This window comes from Bidens hawaiensis, unplaced genomic scaffold (assembly GCF_021521415.1).
Source record: "Bidens hawaiensis isolate Kalapana, Puna unplaced genomic scaffold, B.hawaiensis_p1.1 tig00062188_1, whole genome shotgun sequence".
Taxonomy (NCBI): Eukaryota; Viridiplantae; Streptophyta; class Magnoliopsida; order Asterales; family Asteraceae; genus Bidens; species Bidens hawaiensis.
This window is the reverse complement of record NW_027501152.1, coordinates 1,781-20,637: the sequence shown is the minus strand read 5'-3', so window position 1 is coordinate 20,637 and position 18,857 is coordinate 1,781. Positions and strand designations below refer to the sequence as shown.

At 37.1% G+C, this 18,857-nt stretch overlaps 2 protein-coding genes across 2 annotated transcripts; one reads left to right on the top strand and one right to left on the bottom strand.

The window, feature by feature from the left end:
- The first annotated feature begins 8,131 nt into the window (after positions 1–8,131).
- Positions 8,132–11,029, top strand: LOC143603576 (mitochondrial adenine nucleotide transporter ADNT1-like). Its single transcript, XM_077080344.1, has 8 exons — positions 8,132–8,398; positions 9,340–9,388; positions 9,481–9,644; positions 9,723–9,760; positions 9,831–9,943; positions 10,028–10,141; positions 10,245–10,589; positions 10,679–11,029. Exons 1-8 carry the CDS (start codon positions 8,244–8,246, stop codon positions 10,760–10,762), a joined length of 1,062 nt encoding a protein of 353 aa, XP_076936459.1. The 5' UTR covers positions 8,132–8,243; the 3' UTR covers positions 10,763–11,029.
- A 4,768-nt stretch (positions 11,030–15,797) lies between these two features.
- LOC143603575 (uncharacterized) lies at positions 15,798–18,633 on the bottom strand. Its single transcript, XM_077080343.1, has 2 exons — positions 18,012–18,633; positions 15,798–17,922 (listed from the first exon to the last, which is right to left on the bottom strand). The coding sequence occupies exons 1-2, from the start codon at positions 18,103–18,105 to the stop codon at positions 16,241–16,243; spliced, it is 1,776 nt and encodes a 591-aa protein (XP_076936458.1). The 5' UTR covers positions 18,106–18,633; the 3' UTR covers positions 15,798–16,240.
- Positions 18,634–18,857: the final 224 nt, after the last annotated feature.

Here is an 18,857-nt window from a genome sequence, read left to right as displayed (position 1 = left end):
AGTCTGCATTTAGGGTCATTTATTTTACTTTAACTTTTGACAGTAACTGACTCCGCGAAACCAAGCTTTATAAGGTTATACTTTGCGATAAAACCAAGATATTAACTAAAATTAAAACTTTTATAGAATGCCTCCGCTATCAGCTCGCCATCTCAAGAAGAAAGAAGCCGCGCGCAGACGTTCGCTGCAACGTTCCCAGGAAATGGCCGCCGCAATAGCCCAAGCTTTGAGCCAAAACAATACCAACACCTCTGGTTACAACATTAAGTCCTTTAACGCGGGTAACCCTCCAAAGTTCACAGGTCTTGAAGGAGCCACCGTGATGCTCCAGTGGCTTGAGAAAAGAGAAAACACTTTCCTCCACACCCAATGCCCCTCAGACAGACGAACCCTGTATGCTTCTAGTGTCCTGGAATCCAGAGCGCTTACATGGTGGAATGGAGTAGCTCATGCGCGTGGCGCAGAAACCGCTTCTAACATGCCCTGGGAGGAATTCAAAGAAATTCTGACGCGAGAATTCTGCCCTCCCAACGAAGTTAAGCGCCTGGAGGAAGAATTTTGGAATCTTAAGCAATACAGCGGTGAAGCGCGCGAGTACGCGACGCGTTTCCACGAGCTAAGCTTACTGGTCCCTCACCTTGTTACCCCTTCCCGCCGAGCCATAGAGAAATTCCTTGGGGGTCTCCCCATGGAAATTCAAGATTCTGTATGGGCCAGAAATCCAGTAACCCTCTCTGACGCTATCGAGTTGGCCGCTGTGCTCAGCGACAACCATGTCAGAGCAGGAACCCTGTTCCTGCGGGGAGCTGAGAAGACCAAACCCACCAAGACTGCCCCTGAACCAACAGAAACCAAACCAGAACCCTCAAACCGTAACAACCTCAAGCGCAGGCGCAAAGCCTATGCGCTTACCAACCCGCCCATTGTCCAGCAACCCATCTACCAACCTCCAGTTTACGCGCCTAACCCACTGTCAACCTACCCAACACCTGTAGTCCATAACTATGCCTTAACCAATCCCGCACTCCCTGCCCCGCCACCTAAGAAACCTTATACAGGAAATCAACCCTTCTGCCCAACCTGTAGACTTCACCACCCACCTCAAGTCCCGTGTCGACAATGTAACCGATGTGGCCGCGTTGGTCACTCTGCTGAGTTCTGTAGAGTCCTTCCCGCCAATCCAATTGCGCCAACACCACCAGCCTACCCGCAGAACCCACAACCAACCTACCAAAACCCACGACCCAGGTCGTGCTATAACTGCGGTGATCCCAGTCATTTCCGGAACGCATGCCCGAGGCTACAAGTTCAGATTACGCAAGCGAATCCGGTGAACCAGATTTCGAACCAAGTAACGCGCGGACGAGCTTTTAACATAACCGCGCACCAAGCGCAAGCGAATAATGACGTAGTTAATGGTACATTTTTGCTTAACGGATTTTATGCTTCTGTACTTTTTGATACTGGCGCCGATCGAAGCTTTATTTCTCGCGCGTTTGAGCAGAAGCTTGCGCGACCGCGCAACGATTTAAAAGAGAATTTTTCAGTTAAATTGGCTAACGGCGAAACTGTTTTAATTAACTCAGTGATCAAAGATTGCACGCTTAACCTTAACGAAAACGATTTTCTGATCGACCTCATCCCCATGCCTCTTGGAAGCTTTGATGTTATTATTGGTATGGACTGGCTTACGCATAATCGCGCCGAAGTTATTTGCGCCAAGAAGATGATTCGCATACCTCGAGAGAATGGTGATCTTCATATCTACGGCGAAAAACCCTCCAGTGGTCTTAAGCTTATGTCTTGCGCCGAAGCCCAAAGACTCATGCGGAAGAAGTGTATTGCATTCTTAGCCCATGTGGTTAAACCTGCTGAAGAAAAGAAGCTTCGCGATATCCCTGTTGTGTGTGATTTCCCTGAAGTTTTTCCTGATGATCTTCCTGGTATCCCTCCCGCTCGTGAAGTCGAGTTTCGTATTGATCTTGTCCCTGGTGCTTCCCCCGTAGCTAAATCTCCTTACCGTCTTGCGCCCGCTGAGATGCAAGAATTGGCTAGTCAACTTCAAGAGTTGACTGCTAAAGGATTCATTCGCCCTAGCTCTTCGCCCTGGGGTGCTCCGGTGTTGTTCGTTAAAAAGAAAGATGGATCGTTTCGCATGTGTATTGATTACCGCGAGTTGAACAAACTCACCATTAAGAACCGGTATCCCTTACCGCGTATTGACGACCTCTTTGATCAACTCCAAGGTGCCTCTTGTTTCTCCAAGATCGATCTCCGCTCTGGCTATCACCAGTTGCGCATCCGCGATGAAGATGTTCCGAATACTGCTTTTCGAACTCGTTATGGCCATTTTGAATTCTTGGTCATGTCCTTCGGTTTAACCAACGCACCCGCCGTTTTCATGGATCTAATGAATCGGGTGTGTAGGCCTTTCTTGGATAAATTCGTGATTGTGTTTATCGATGATGTTCTGGTGTATTCTAAGACCAAGGCCGAGCATGAGCAACATCTTCGGTTGGTGTTGCAAAAGCTTAGAACTGAGCAACTCTATACTAAGCTTTCCAAGTGTGAATTTTGGTCTGATGAAGTACAGTTTCTTGGCCATGTTGTGAACAATATGGGTATTCATGTCGACCCATCCAAGATTGAAGCAATCAAGAACTGGTTTACGCCATCCACTCCTTCTGAGATCCGTTCCTTTCTGGGCTTAGCTGGTTATTACCGGCGCTTCATTTCGAACTTCTCGAAGATCGCTTTGCCTTTAACAGCTCTAACGCACAAAGGTAAACCGTATATTTGGGGCTCGAAGCAAGAAGAAGCCTTTCTGACGCTCAAGCGATTGTTGTGTGAAGCTCCTGTTCTTGCGCTACCTGAGGGTAATGATGATTTTGTCGTGTACTGCGATGCCTCCAACCAAGGTCTCGGTTGTGTTCTTATGCAACGAGGCAAGGTTATCGCTTACGCATCAAGGCAACTCAAGGTTCATGAAAAGAATTATACAACTCACGATCTCGAACTTGGTGCAGTTGTTTTTGCCTTGAAAATCTGGAGACACTACCTTTATGGTACTAAGTGTATCCTTTACACTGACCATAAAAGCCTTCAGCATATCTTTGATCAAAAGGAACTTAACATGAGGCAACGCCGATGGAACGAACTCATCAGCGATTACGATTGTGAGATCCGGTATCATCCTGGTAAGGCTAATGTGGTAGCTGATGCGCTCAGCCGAAAACCCTGCCAGCTTAACTGTATCTTGCCGCGCACGCAGCTTCACTTCGCGCCGATTCAAAGCAACCTTGAATCGCGTATTCGTGACGCGCAGCGCGCATCCATCAGTAATGGTAACCTTCGCGCCGAGTTAGCGTGTGGCGCGGAAGCACATTTTGTGCCTAATCTGAGTGGGATTCTCTGCTATCTCAATCGCATCTGGATTCCCTTTGATGAGAATCTTCGCGCCGATATCCTGAGTGAAGCACACAAATCTCGGTATTCCATTCATCCCGGCGCTGATAAGATGTACAAGGATTTGCGCATTACTTATTGGTGGCCCGGTATGAAGAAGGATAGTGCTGTGTTCGTAGCTAGATGACTGACTTGTTCCAAGGTAAAAGCTGAACACCAACGCCCATCTGGTTTGCTCGAACAACCAGAAATTCCTACGTGGAAATGGGAAGGTATAGCGATGGACTTTATTACCAAGTTACCTTTGACAACAAGCAAACATGATAGCATTTGGGTAATAGTGGATCGATTGACTAAGTCTGCTCACTTTCTGCCCATTCGTGAAAACTACCGTGTTGAGCATCTCGCGCAGCTTTATGTCAAGGAAATTGTCTGCCGCCATGGTACTCCTTTGAGCATCATATCCGATCGCGATGGCCGTTTTATATCTCGCTTTTGGAAATCTCTCCAATCTGCGCTAGGAACTCGCTTGGACATGAGTACGGCATATCATCCTCAGACTGACGGACAGTCTGAGCGAACTATTCAAACTCTTGAGGATATGCTCCGATCTTGTGTTCTTGATTTTGGAGGTAATTGGGATTCGCACCTGCCTTTGATCGAGTTCTCTTATAATAACAGCTATCATTCCAGTATTGGTATGGCCCCATTTGAAGCACTTTACGGTCGTAAATGCCGCTCCCCGATTTGTTGGAGCGAAGTGGGAGAAGCTCAAATCACAGGACCCGAACTTGTTCAAGAGACAACCGATAAAATCGCCAAGATCCGTGATCATCTGCTGACTGCCAGAAGCCGACAGAAGAGTTACGCAGATCGTAGGCGGAAGCCTCTCGAATTTCAAGTTGGTGATCTTGTTCTCCTCAAAGTGTCGCCCTGGAAAGGTGTTGTCCGCTTTGGGAAGAAAGGTAAGCTTGCTCCTCGATATGTTGGACCATTTAAGATTCTCGCGCGTGTAGGAAAAGTTGCCTACATACTTGACCTGCCGCCCGCGCTCAGTAATGTGCATCCAACGTTCCATGTATCCAATCTCAAGAAGTGTTTAGCCGACGAGAACCTTCACATTCCACTTGATGAAGTTCAAGTTGATGAATCTATGCATTTCGTTGAGAAGCCTGTTGAGATTATGGATCGCGAGGTTAAGCAAACCAAGCGCAGTCGTATCCCTATCGTGAAAGTTCGCTGGGAGTCCAAGCGCGGAGCCGAGTTTACATGGGAAAGGGAAGATCAAATGAAGATCAAGTACCCGCACCTGTTCTCTGCGCAACCTACTTCGAGATAAATTTCGGGACGAAATTTCTTAAAGTAGGGGAGACTGTGACATCTGCCCCGATCCGACCCGACCCAGGTACCCGTTTCTCTGATCCGATCTCTTTCTTTTGTGATTTAATATTTATTTATACTTATATTTTACTTTTAATAATAATAATATATTTTCCTTCCCGCCTCTTTCTCTCTCTTTCTTTCCGCCGTCCCGTCCCTCCTCTCTTTCCTCCTTCTTTTCCCTCTTGTCGCCGTCCCGCCCTTAAGCCTTGTTTCCCTCTTTGCTTGTCCTTTGTTCCTTCCCGCCTAAGGTTGTCTGCGCAGCTCCACGCGCCAGACTCCTTTCAAGGAAGCCTGCGTGAAGACCATCTGTTCCAGCGATACGCTAGACGAACTCTTCTCGCAGCGCGCTAAGAATTGTAATTCTTCTCGCAGCGCGCGAAGAACGGTAGTTCTTCCCGCGACGCGCTAAGGATTTGTAGTTCTTCTCGCAGCGCGCTAAGAATCGTAGTTCATCCCTCGACGCGCGAAGAATTATAGTTCTTCCCGCGGCGCGCTAGGAATTATAGTTCCTCCCGCGGCGCGCTAAGAAATGTGATTCTTCCCGCGGCGCGCCTTAGCCTTCTCGCGCTGAACCCTTTGAGTTTTCTTCTGTTGAATCTAGCCGTTTGCTTTGTGTTGTCTTATCTTCTGTGCTGTTGACCTGACCTATCTTATGTCTGAAAAGCCACTTTTGGCGCAGCATGCGCACCAACCCCATTGGTTGGCAGAAAAAGTGACTGACATTATCTTTTAAGATCTGCTTTTTCCATGCTTGACCAGTACCTTTATCTGACCCGCCCATGCCTGTTTACTGTTCCCTGTCAGCTTTATCTTGCCCCTGCAGCTGCCATATCTTTTGATATCTTTTGCTTTTGGAATCTTTTGCTTTTTGAGATCTTTTCCCCTTTTCTAGGGATTGTGTTCCCTAGGGTTTCTCTATAAATAATAATGTTATTTTCTTAACACTACACACACAAACACTTATTATCTTTCTCTTCCTTTGCTCTCTGCCGTTGTCCTTCAGCCGCCTCCTCTCTGCCTCCGTCTTCCTCCCTGTTCTGCCCTGCTTTTCCGGTAATATATATTATATATAATAATTTACTTATTAATTATGCTAACTTATAATCAAGACTTAAAACAAATCGTTAAAACAATAATCTTTAATTATAGGTTAACTTGTGCTTGCTTAAAGTTGGTTCTTGCTTTATCTTACACCGCATCGTTTTATCAAGTGAGTAATCTCGTACCTAATCCCTTTTTTTTTTTTTTTTTTTAACGTTTTGGGATGTTCATGTGTTCGTATAAACTTAGAGTCTTAAACTTGTTTATGAACTTTAGTCGCGCAGTATCCCATGTGTTGAGGACGTTTACTTGGCTGTTTATTTGTATGTGTGTATCATTAACCGCTTTGTTCGGCCTATTCCGAAGTTTTCATGGATCCATTAGATGAACACGGGAGACCTATCGTTTACGGTTTTCTTTGTTTACACTTGCACATATGTTTTCTCGTTTTTGTGCTCAATTGGGAGCACGGATTGAACTATGAACTATGAGCTATGATCTATTTAGGCTTGATCACAATCTGATTGCACTCTTGTTAAACACCAGACTTACACGTGTTGCGCGCAGATTTATTGTTATCTATGTATTGTATTAAACTTGATTTCTCACCAACACGCAAGTGTTTGACGTTTATTTTAACACATGTTCAGGTTCGTAGTAGCTGTTTTGGAGCTTGTGGACACGTAGGAAGTTTTCTTTATTTTGGACTTAGATTAAAATGTATCAAGACAAGTTTTTGCTGTTCGAATATTATGATTTATAATATATTGATTTATGATGATTTATGTTATCTTATGTTTACTTTGCGCGTGCACGAATGAATGTATTTATTAAATATTGACACCCAATAGTGTCACGAGTAATGAAACAATATGTGGCGCCCCGATGTATAATCCGCCTTTGGTCGGGGTGTTACAAAATGCTCGTTTTTATGGTGCAGTTTTTGTAAAAAAAACATTAACGTATGAAATAGTTATAACCGTTTAAAAATCGTTGGGGAATTTAGGTTAAAAGTGAAATTATAAATAATATATAGTTAAAAGATGGGGGATCAAAGTTGTAATTATTCTTTAAATTTCCAAATGTTGATTAAAGTTGAGGGGTCATTGTTGTAAATAATTTGAAGAAATATGAAAGAAACGTTAAATTTAGTGTTAGAATGTCTAGTATGCCCCTATTTAAGGTTGTACTATGTGTTTGAAAAATTGTAAATTCCTTAAAATCAAGTGTCTTAATTTGCCCATGGGTGGTGCATTATATATAGTATAGATAATAAGTTCATAAAAGAATTTTTTCGATATCTGGCTATCTGCAGACACCACCATAAATCCAACAACAGATTATAACTAAAGAACATCTGACACGTATAAAACACGATACGTAACATAAATTTATAATCTAATCCAAAACATCATATACTTTGGGCATAACTCCACACATTCACAAAACTTCAAAGTTTACCTAATACTACTTTTATACGGCCAATATAGTCCAAAGACCACAGCGGCTTCATTTTATCAAAAAAATTTTAGCATTTAACCATCGTTATCTTAGATATCAAACCAAAACGATCTCATTACAATAAAGAGTCAAGTAAGCGTGCAACAAGCTGTGCCACCACATTTTGAATGTCAAATCCGTTAATCCGATCCTACTGAAAATAAAGTCATAGTTCTTCGGCCTCGATAAATATTATGCACGACCCACATAACTTTTTTTAGAAACGTAGCAACATCAATGGCAAGAGATAACCCAAAACCCGACATAATTTGGACATGTAATACCAGACTCATTAGGGGTTGTGATTAGTTTTGAAATTTTCGTGGGTTTTGAGACGGGTTTGAGATTTGTAATATACCCGATAACATTGTCTCATTTTCCTGATTATATACCAGATGCATCCAACATACTATTGTATATAGTATATTCTAAATATATTATTTCTTGTTTATGGCAATTTTTTTCGACATTTTATTATGTTAATTATTATTTTTTAATTAATTACTTATATTTTGTCAAAACACAATAGAAACCCAGTTGGTTTTGGGATGAGTATTTACCCAAATAAAACACGACGGTTTTGGAACAAACTTTAATTATCATGTATAAATTTAAGAACGACAAAACCCGACTCATTTTCATCCTATGCGACCCAAATATATCAATTAGAAAAAAAAATAGTCAAACGCATTGAATTCTTTGTCTTCCTATATATATCACCATCACCATCACCATCACCATCACCATCACCATCACCATCACCATTTCCTTTCACTATTTTATATCCTTTTAACTTATAATAGTCTCTCATTTTTATTTATTCACACCGCTCAGATCGCCGGAGTAAAGCTGACGACGGCGATTCCCGTGGAAATTAATTAGTTAGGGTTAATTAGTTTATTTACGTGGTTGAGATGACGTCAGAGGACGTGGCTGGGAAGACGAGTGTGACGATCGCAAATATCGCGGAAGAAGCTAAGATTGCGAGTGAAGGCGTCAAGGCTCCCAGTCGTCAGACGTTGCTCGGAATCTGCAAATCTCTCGTCGCCGGTGGTGTTGCCGGTGGAGTGTTAGTCCTTATTCTTCCTCTATTATTATTATTATTATTATTATTATTATTTATGATGATGTTTTGTGATTAGCTATTGGATTAGTGATGCATACTGTTAGAAATATGTGATTAAGTTTTGTAAATGATTATTATTATTATTATTGGCATAAATAGTTGCTTAGCTATCAACAAAAGTAGTTATTATTCTAGTGGATAACTATTAGAAGTTACATCTACTTTATGCTTTTAAGATAATAATAATAATAATAATAATAATAATAATAATAATAATAATAATAATAATAATAATAATAATAATAATAATAAATACACACACATCCAAATTCCAGAAACACATATATTGGTGGAGAGATGAAATTAATATATCTTATGGAGCTAAACCAGGATATGAATAATAGATAAGAATAATATCTGGATTCACTTAACATTGGACATAGTTATGCTTAATAAGATCAGTGATGATAGATTTAGACAGTGTGCACGGTTAGGTTAGGTTTGGTTTGGTTTGGTTATTAGTTGTTGGTTAATGTATTTTATTAATCAATCGGTTTTCGGTTAATCGGTTAGTTTGTCGGATTTCCGTTCGGTGAATAATCAAAATCAAACTTGGGCTAAAATTTTTTACTTTAAACATGAAATGGAGGTATATAAGCCTAGAAATATATGAAATTATGAATGGTTTGGTTCGGTTAACCGAGGTCCGAGTTTACAGAAAAAACTGATAACCGATTTTCGGTTAATCTGTTTTCCGTTAATTCAGTTTTCGTTGGTTTTCTTTTCGGTTTCAGTTAATGGTTTAGTTATGTCATGTAGCACATAAACAATTGTGATATTTTATTTGTGTTTTGCTTTTGACTTGTAATCTTTAACATTAATTCTTGATTTCATTAACTATTTACGACTGATAAGTTTCTATTTGGTTATTGATTATGTTTCAGATCGCGCACTGCGGTTGCTCCTTTGGAAAGATTGAAAATTTTGCTCCAGGTAGAATTAGAAACAAATTATCTGTTTACTTATTTACTTTTTTGCACTTGTTTTCAGTTTATAAAGTTGTATTACTTTTTGTTAAATAACAGGTTCAGAATCCACATGCCATCAAATACAATGGTACTATTCAGGGACTAAAGTATATATGGAGAACCGAGGGTTTGCGAGGAATGTTTAAAGGAAATGGCACTAATTGTGCGCGCATTGTCCCGAACTCTGCTGTCAAGTTCTTTAGCTATGAAGAGGCGTCCAAGTAAGCTTATTATCTGCTTCCTTTCGTGGTCAAAACCGTCAATTTTCAAGTCAAATTTGATTAATTTAATATCGATAGGGGGATCTTGTGGCTATATCAACAGCAACCTGGAAACGGTACAATAATATTCTTTCTTTTTTACTTATTTTTAAATCAAATAAATCTACTTAAATGTAAATATTTCAGAGGATGCTGAACTCACTCCTCTTTTACGCCTTGGAGCTGGTGCGTGCGCTGGAATAATTGCCATGTCAGCAACGTATCCGATGGACTTGGTTCGTGGTCGCATTACTGTTCAGGTATTCTTTAAAGTTTAAAATCTTCATCTTTGCTCAGATTATTTTTTTATTTGTTTATTAATAATAATGTGCTGGCTTTTGCAGACTGATAAATCTTCTACTCAATATAGAGGAATGACGCATGCTCTTACAACGGTCCTCCGTGAAGAGGGCCCACGTGCGTTATACAAAGGATGGCTTCCTTCTGTCATTGGTGTTGTAAGTTAACAACTTAACATCCAAATATTTGTTAATAATTTATTAATTTTAGATTTTAATAATTAATGACAATGACCAAAACTTTACTTATTTATGTTTCTAGATACCATATGTTGGGCTGAATTTTGCGGTGTACGAATCTTTAAAAGACCATTTGGTGAAAACAAGACCGTTTGGGTTAGTTGAAGGAGAGGAGTTAGGTGTGATAACTAAGCTCGGCTGTGGGGCCATAGCTGGGACCGTTGGTCAAACAGTTGCTTATCCACTTGATGTCATACGCAGACGAATGCAAATGGTTGGTTGGAAACATGCTGCTTCGGTTGTTACTGGTGAAGGAAAGTCAACGTCAGCACTTGAATACACCGGTATGGTTGATGCGTTCAGGAAAACCGTTCGTCATGAGGGTTTTGGCGCGTTGTACAAGGGTTTGGTACCAAATTCAGTCAAGGTTAGTATGCTTCTAAATTATTAATTAAATACCAAAAATACCCTTTTGGAAAAAGAACACTTTTTATGATATCGAGTTTCCTTTTTTAGGTGGTCCCGTCAATAGCAATTGCATTTGTGACGTATGAGGTGGTTAAGGATGTACTCAAGGTAGAGATGAGGATATCGGAGTAATGAAACAAACACTCGCATTAGTTAATATGCTTGCAAAAGGGTAAGGGAGTAAAAGCGTCACTAATATCTTGGAGTTATCGACTTTTGATAATAAAGAGATTTAGAAGTAGGTATCCGGGTGTTGATATAGTTTAGAGCTGTCGTTCGGTTCTTAAGCTTTTTATGATTCGTATTTATGAACAATGATAATAAAGAAATGCTCACAGGGTGACTTGGTTTGATTGACATATAATAGAGAGGTTATGGAGTTTTATGTTGGTTCAATGGTTTTGGTTAATAACTTTATATCATTTTGGTAGTTGATATATTGCTATGTTTATGCAATCGCGCTATGGAAATTTTAGCACGTTTAGAATTTTCGCATTATAGAAACTATTAAAACGTTGAGCTGGAACCAGACCAAATTGAAACGGTGCCAACTGCCAACAACGTTATATGGCTTTCGGTTTTAGAATATTTTAAAAACTAGTTGATTTCGAAAAGGATATTAAAAATAGGTTCTTAATTTGTTTCAGTCTTGTTAGAAAGTTAATCATACTGATTCGTACTTTTTTGTTTAAAATTTAACCATACTGAACCGTTCTTTTTTATATTTCAGTATTAACATGCATCCTACATAAATAATATATTACTTTTCATATCAAACATACATAACTTATATGTTCGGTTCTCAAAATTTTTGGTTTATTGAACTTTTCCAATACTCTTAATTGGATTTAGTTATTTCAGTGAATAATAAATACTATTCGCATGTGTAGTTAGTTCCGGGTCAATTTGTAATATGATCCGCTAGTCTTGTCTAGTTTGTTATTACTTATTAGCCAGGCTTATACTAGTAAAATTTCATGTTGTCTAGTTTCTTACTAGCCAGATTTATACTAGTAAAATTTGAGCTCGATTTATCGAAACCTGTCATTGAAGTTATTCAAAAAAATAAAAAAAAAATACAATAACTATAACTAACTAGTGGTTATGTAATAACTAACTATAAGTTAGATTAGTTGTGAGCTCTTCTCTATCTTCCTGCTTTTCTCGTATCGATCTCTCCTTTCCTAGGGCCTCATCATCAACTAGCACCACTAGACGAGCAACATAACAAAACCGACTAAAGTTGGACTCAAACGGGACTTGGCAATAAGGGGTGACATTAGAATAATTTGCATAGTCCTTAGGCATCTTGGTGGATATGGAGTTCAATCGCTTTGAAATAAAATGAAGCCAAGAGCTTTTTGGTAACAAAATTTGTGCTCTCTTCTTCCCACTCAATTTCCGGTAAACACCATTTGCACTAATTAACTAATCTTCAAAAGACCATTTCATGATTTCAAGACCGGTTGGGTTAGTATAAAACCAAAAAACAGCTTTATATATGGTCCCGAGTTCTGTTAAGGTGAGTTTGTTATTAACTTATTAATCAAATACCGAAAATACCCTTTTCACGATATCAAGTTTTTTTTTTCAAGTGGTTATGCCAATAGCGATTGCATTGGTGGCATATGAGGTGCTTAAGGATGTACTCAAGGTAGGGATGAGGATATCCGATTAATGAAACAAGTGTCACATTAAATAAACGTTCGTGTTAGTTAATATGCATGCAAAAGGGTAAGGAGATCAAACCGCCACTGATATCTTGGAGTTATCGGCTTTTGATAATGAAGAGATTCATAACTAGCTAACCTAAACCCATGTTGATATAGTGTAGCTGTGGTTCGGTTTTTAAGCTAATGGTAATAAGTGAATACTCAGTAGAGTTTAGGCTTGGTTTGATAGTCATACAATAGAGATGTTATTAATTTGTTTTGTTGGTTTGGTTTATATTATTTTGGTAGTTGAAATATTGCTATGTTCGTGCAACAACACTATGGAATTTATAACACATATAGAACTTGTCGCGCGATAGAAATTATTGTAAGAATAGAGCCCGGACCAAACCAAGTTGTAACGGTGCTCGGTGCATTATGTGCTTTTCAAGGTTTTAATTTGTTTTAAAAACTAGTCATTGATTTTAAAAATAATAGATATTAAGATAGGTTCTTGATTTGATTCGGTCTTGTTTGAGAGGTAACCAGCCCAAACCATTCTTTTTTATTTTTCACTACTAACACCGCATCTTATATTTATTTTTTTTCTTTATAAAACATGCTCAGTTTATATGTATGCTTCTCTTAAATTTTGGTTTGTTGAACCTTTTCGGATATTGATAAATGGATTTAGTTATATTTAATGAATAATAATTAATAGCATTAGTATGACAAAAAAACATACCATTTCATAACCTTCTTAAATAAGAGAAATTTCAATCTAAATATATACATGTGTATACATATATATAGCCGTTTTTTTGGTATTATAATCAAAAATACAATTTATATAGCGTGGTGGGCCCATAACCCACAGGTCACAGGATCAAAACCTGTCTCTGATAGATATTTTTTATTTTTTGTGAACTTAGATATTCTTATATGTTCGTCTGTTTTTTTAGTATAGTTGCAATAGCTCAAATTAATCTAATATTGTATAAAGTAAGTTATAACATAACTTGTACAACTAGATTACTCTTCTCTATCTTCCTTTTTCTCAAAACTCAAAACTTTCAGTCGTATTTCCAGTCACTAGAAGACGCCACTAGACGCCTGGGTGAGTGTGTGACCGGCATAACTAGTCCGACCATCCTTGGACTCGAACTGCACTAGGCAAGTTTGGTGGATATGTAACTCGTTTATTGTAAATGCCATTTGCACTAATTACTAATCACAGATGACAAACCTCATATGATGGGAAATGTTTACTTATGATTTAGTTGATTGTGCAATAATGATACTGGTTTGGATCAGGTTTCAAACCGGTTTTAAAGCATAAACCTTTTTTTTTTGTTAAAAACCTATTGGGTCAGGCTAAACGTACCCCCTTTCCTTGCTATCCATACACCCCCCCCCCTGAACTTTCATTTCCCTTTGACATTTGTAATTGGCATGTTAGTCTCTCTTATTTTATTTTATTTTATAATTCTCTCAAATTATCAAATAAAAACTATTAAGTTTATTTTTGTTTTACAGTTTTTTATATATTTTTGTTATTGATTTTATTATTTTACTTCTTTAAGATCTTATTAAAAGTTTGTTTTTATTTTTTTACATGTTTTAAAAAGTTTTGTATGTTTTATCTAGCTAGTTTTTTTATTTATTTTTTATAAAATGTATTCAAAACAATTTGATTTTTTTTGTTAGGTTTGGATACATGAAATGAATGTTATCTAAGAAAAGAGTCAATTTTTATATCAAGTTGTATGTTATCAAACCTTTTTATTTATAAAAAAATAATATGATTTTTTATAAAAGAATGTAAACTATCTCTTAAATTTAAAAAAACACTCTACAAAAAGATTAAAAGAAGTATAGAAAAAAATACATTTTTTAAAAAACAAGAAAAATATCGTTTTTTAGATAAGAAAAAAAAAAACATTTTTCTAAGTAAGAAAAATATATTATTATTAAAGGCTTTTAAATTTACATAAAAAGATAAATAGAAAAAAATTATTAAATTAAAATAGAAAAAAATTGCTTTTATAAAAATAATAATGATAATAAAAGATAACAAAATAACAAAAGAAGCAACAAAAAGATCTAAATTGTATTAATGTTAAACTTGAGGGAGGGGGTATGTTTAGTAAAAATAGATGAATGGCAGGTGCGTTCACCCAAACCTATTAATGAAACCCACCTTTTTCTAAAAATTCTAGCCACCCCCATCCTATCCTGAAATTCACTCTCCATCCCGAAATACCTTCCCACGGGCTTCCATTTACTCTTTGTTCTATTGAGATAAAACGGTAGTGAAGCCAAGGAGGTGTGTATTTGTTTGGCATCGACCAGCATGGGCCATGGGGTGGTGTTTCCGCTGGTACTGATTATTTAATATGTTATTTAATAATATAGGCCAAAAATCTAGCCGGCTAAACTACCCAACCTATCCAACATGAATCATTTAATGACATGCCAAAACTCTAGCCAGCTAAATTACCCAGCCCAAACCTATTTTGATTTCTAAAACTTCAAATTCCAGTATTATAATTCTTATGTAAAGTACGGTATATTATAGAGGCTGATGTTTTTTGGTCTAGTAGCATTAACTGTTTATGAGTTTATCCCCACTAAGGTGGTGCAGGTTTATGACCTTTTTGTAATTTGTATTGTATGAACAATGATAATAAGGAAATACTCAATTGAGTTTTAGGCTTGGTTTGATTGACATATAATAGAGAGGTTTTGGAGTTTTATGTTGGTTCAATGGTTTTGGTTTATATCATTTTTGTAGTTGATGTATTGCAGTGTTTGTGCAATCGCGCTATGGAAATTATAGCACGTTTAGAGCTTTCCGCACAATAGAATTATAAATGAATTGAACTGGGACTAGACCAAATTGTAACACTGACAATTACAGTGTTTGATCTTCTGATTTTAGATTGGTTTTAAGCATTGTGTTTTGTTCTGATTTTAGATTGTTTTTAAAACCCTAACCATAATACTATATATATATTTTTTTTTACTGCTTGTCATTTCAAATAAAATGATCCAATTACAATAAAGAGGCAGGTAAGCGGGCAACAAGCTGCGCCGCCACCCCCTTTTAAAAGGATCCAATACCATATTGAACCAGCCATTCCCCCATATTGACATTGCATCTTATAGATATATTTTTCGTATCAAACAAAGGCTATATACGTATTCGGTGTTATTAAACGAAGACAAAACTAATGGCTCTATGACCGATTGTAAAAACACCAAAAATAAAAGAAGGTTCGTTTTCCAAACCGGTTTTGACAAACCTGACCCAAATCAGTTTTAATGGTTAGGATCTCAAACTACTCTAAATGACAGTTAAGGTTTGAAACCGGGTAAAACCACAGCAGGATGCACACAACAAACAGCTTCCGTTGCATAACCCAATATGCAACTCTTATAATCGTGTTCAATTTTATTTGTCAAACGCGTATAATCAACCGAGCTCACACAGTTCATCTTTAATGTGAAATTCAAATAGGATAAACCCGATTAGAGTTCAGAGGTTAAAACAGAATGTAAACTGGTGTTAAATGTTACCGAAATTTATTTACAGAGATGGTAAAAGTTAGATATCAAGGAGACAGAGACAAAAGATAAAAACACATAATAAATATATAAAAGACAACAACTAACATTCAATAAATTATTTTCAAAATAGATTATGATTTCCCAATGTCACAAAATGCATATTCCAACATAACCATTTTTTTAAATAACACTACATAAACATCTAAACATACAAATAAACAAACAAAATAAACAAACAAAGACTGAGAATGAGAATGAGAAATAAGAATTCAACTTCATATACAAACTCATCTACTCCAATATCTTATATGCCAAAACAAACCACCACTCCAATCAATCCAAAATCCCCTACTCAAAATGCATATACTTCATAATTTATTTCATTCACTTACCTCACCGTCTGCCGCCGTGAACCGGCTGCGGTTTTCAATAATTCTTGAAGATGATCGGACCGATCCCGGTGATAATCCGCCCACACACACAGCTGCTTTATCGCCTCCCTTTTATCCTCACTAAAACCCGATATCCATTCGTTTTTGACGTTAATTGTGTTTTCGAGTTCATTAATCTTCTCATCTTTTTTCACATTTTCAATCTTTACATCCTCCAATGATTTCATCAACTTGTTATTCTCAGTTTCATAAAACTTTAATTTTGTCACCATTTCTTCCAGCTTTTGATTCATATCTTCTTTCACTTGCTTCAACTGAATCCGTGTGGCTTGGACTTCGTTCGTGATTTCAATAACCCGTGTTCTTATGTGCCCATAATCTTCTTCAAACTTTACTATGAGTGAGTCAACACCGGTCAATGTCTCGTTGACTTTATCTTGGACTTCCCGTTTGATATCATTGATTGTTTGTGATAAAGTCGAGATTTTTTCGATTAAAGATTTGTTTTCTTGATGCAGCTTCTCTTCTTTGGTTGTGTGTTCGTGCTCCGTTTCGTTTAACGTTTGTTCGGTTACACGAAGCTTCTGAGTTGTTAACCGGACTTTGACTTCCAGGTTTCGAACCGTTTCGGTCAACGTGCTGATTTCGTCTCCTTTGATTTCAAGATCACTTTTTAGGTCTTCAATTGTTTCTTCCAGTTGGTCAACAATCTGGTCTTTTAACCGGAGACCGTTTTCCATTTCTTCTGACATTTCGTTTATTTTCTTCTGTAGTTGTTCGATCTCTGCCACATGGATATTATTCTCTTCTAGTAATCTTTCTTGGCCAAAATTCGTGTCGGTGATTTCGTTTCTTAAACACTCAACCAGGTTAACAGATTCTTGTTTTTGTGTGATAATTGATTCCAATTCCTTTTGTAAGTTTTCAATCTTTTCTTCATACTTCGTCCCAAGAACCAATAATTCATCTTCTTTCTGTTTTTCAAATTCTGTTTTCTGATCAACCAACTTTTGGATTAAAGATTCCTTCTCTAATTCAACAGATTCCAACTTTTGAATCAGATTCGACACCTCATCAGTCAATTTCTCCTTTGTTTCAGAGAATTCATCTTGTAGGATCTGTATTTTTGATTCTTGTTCAGCCACGGATGCCTCTTTTTCCAATATTAAACTGGTGTTTTCCTTTTTCATATCTTCAATTTGCTGAATCAGTTCAGATTCAACCGCCTTTGTGTTCTCAAGATTCAACTTCAGTTCTCTAATTTCAGCTACAAGTTTGGAATTTTCTTCAAGCAATTGATCAGATTGAAGTTTTGACTGGTTTAACATGTTGACTGTTTCTTGAAGTTGTGAATTTAATGCTTCTTTTTCTTCAGTTTCAGCTGCTAACTTTTGATGTAACTCATCAATCTCTGCATTCTTGTCTTTCCATTTCCCATTTTTACTTTCTTTTTTCGAAGTATCATCTGAATCTGAATCAGAACTGGATGAAGAAGACGATTCTTTTTCCTTCTTTGATCTAACTTTCTCTTTCAGTTTTCCGGTTATTTGATCATAACGTTTGTAGACTGACTTGTAACGATTGTGAAATTCGTTAATTAGTTCCACAAGTTTGCTCTTATCTTCTTGATCTTCATTTTTGAGTAAATCTATAATCTTGTTATAGTTTTCTTCGGTTTCTGCATGTAACAATTAACACATGATTAAGAACTTATCATTACGTACATGAAGAACAATTTGATGTGACAATGAAATTAAATAAATATACCTATGTTACTGTCTTTAAGTTGCTCATCTTTGTCTGGATCAACGAGACTTCCAACTAACGACTTAATTCTGTTTCTCATACGATGTTTCCCCATTTCCTTTTAGCTTTTCATAACCTGATCCTCAAACCTTTATGAAGAAAACGAAAATCAAGCACCAACAAATTACTAAAGTGAATAAAAAGTAATACAGATAAAGATCATCAATGGAAACAAGTATAGAAAATAAGAAACAGGTTGAGCGATATCGTAATTAAAAGCGACCAGAACCTATAACGGTATTTCTTTAGTAGTAACAAAATTGTTGTACAAAGATATCTTATTGTTAAACAGATGTCCTGCAAATACTAGATGTAATAAAATAAATAGAATTGAAATCTTTTATTCAATTTCCTTGTTTGCATGATTGCATCATTGTATTGTAATTCAAATCAAAACAGTTGGTCTAGAAAAAGGAAAAAGGGTATTTTACTTTTTAAAATAGCATTAATATATTTATATGGCGCCTGCCTGCTTACCAATCAAGTCCACACAATGACACAGGTGGCCATTATTCATTAATTTGAATTTAAAAATTGACAGCTAATAATATCAATAAAATGAACTGTTGTTCTGAAATAATATAAAACTAGAGAATGACGTTATGATGTTATTATTAATGATTTACTATATCAGTTATGAGAAAAATCAGCACCTGAAAAATCAGGTTGAAAGGTCTATTTATCATTAATTATATAAAAAAAACAGAAAACTGAACTTTCAAAATTCAAATTGTAATGATGATTTTCATCAGTTCTTCACTGACCCAATCGGATTTGTCTAGAAACTGTCCGAAATCATGATTCAGT

Excerpts from the sequence above, each read along its gene's own strand:
- LOC143603576 (XM_077080344.1), top strand. The coding sequence starts at position 8,244 with ATGACGTCAGAGGACGTGGCTGGGAAGACGAGTGTGACGATCGCAAAT. Across the intron at positions 8,399-9,339 it reads GGTGGTGTTGCCGGTGGAGT|ATCGCGCACTGCGGTTGCTC; the intron begins GTTAGTCCTTAT and ends ATTATGTTTCAG. Across the intron at positions 9,944-10,027 it reads GTGGTCGCATTACTGTTCAG|ACTGATAAATCTTCTACTCA; the intron begins GTATTCTTTAAA and ends TGGCTTTTGCAG.
- LOC143603575 (XM_077080343.1), bottom strand. The coding sequence starts at position 18,105 with ATGGGGAAACATCGTATGAGAAACAGAATTAAGTCGTTAGTTGGAAGT. Across the intron at positions 17,923-18,011 it reads ACTTAAAGACAGTAACATAG|AAACCGAAGAAAACTATAAC; the intron begins GTATATTTATTT and ends TGTTACATGCAG.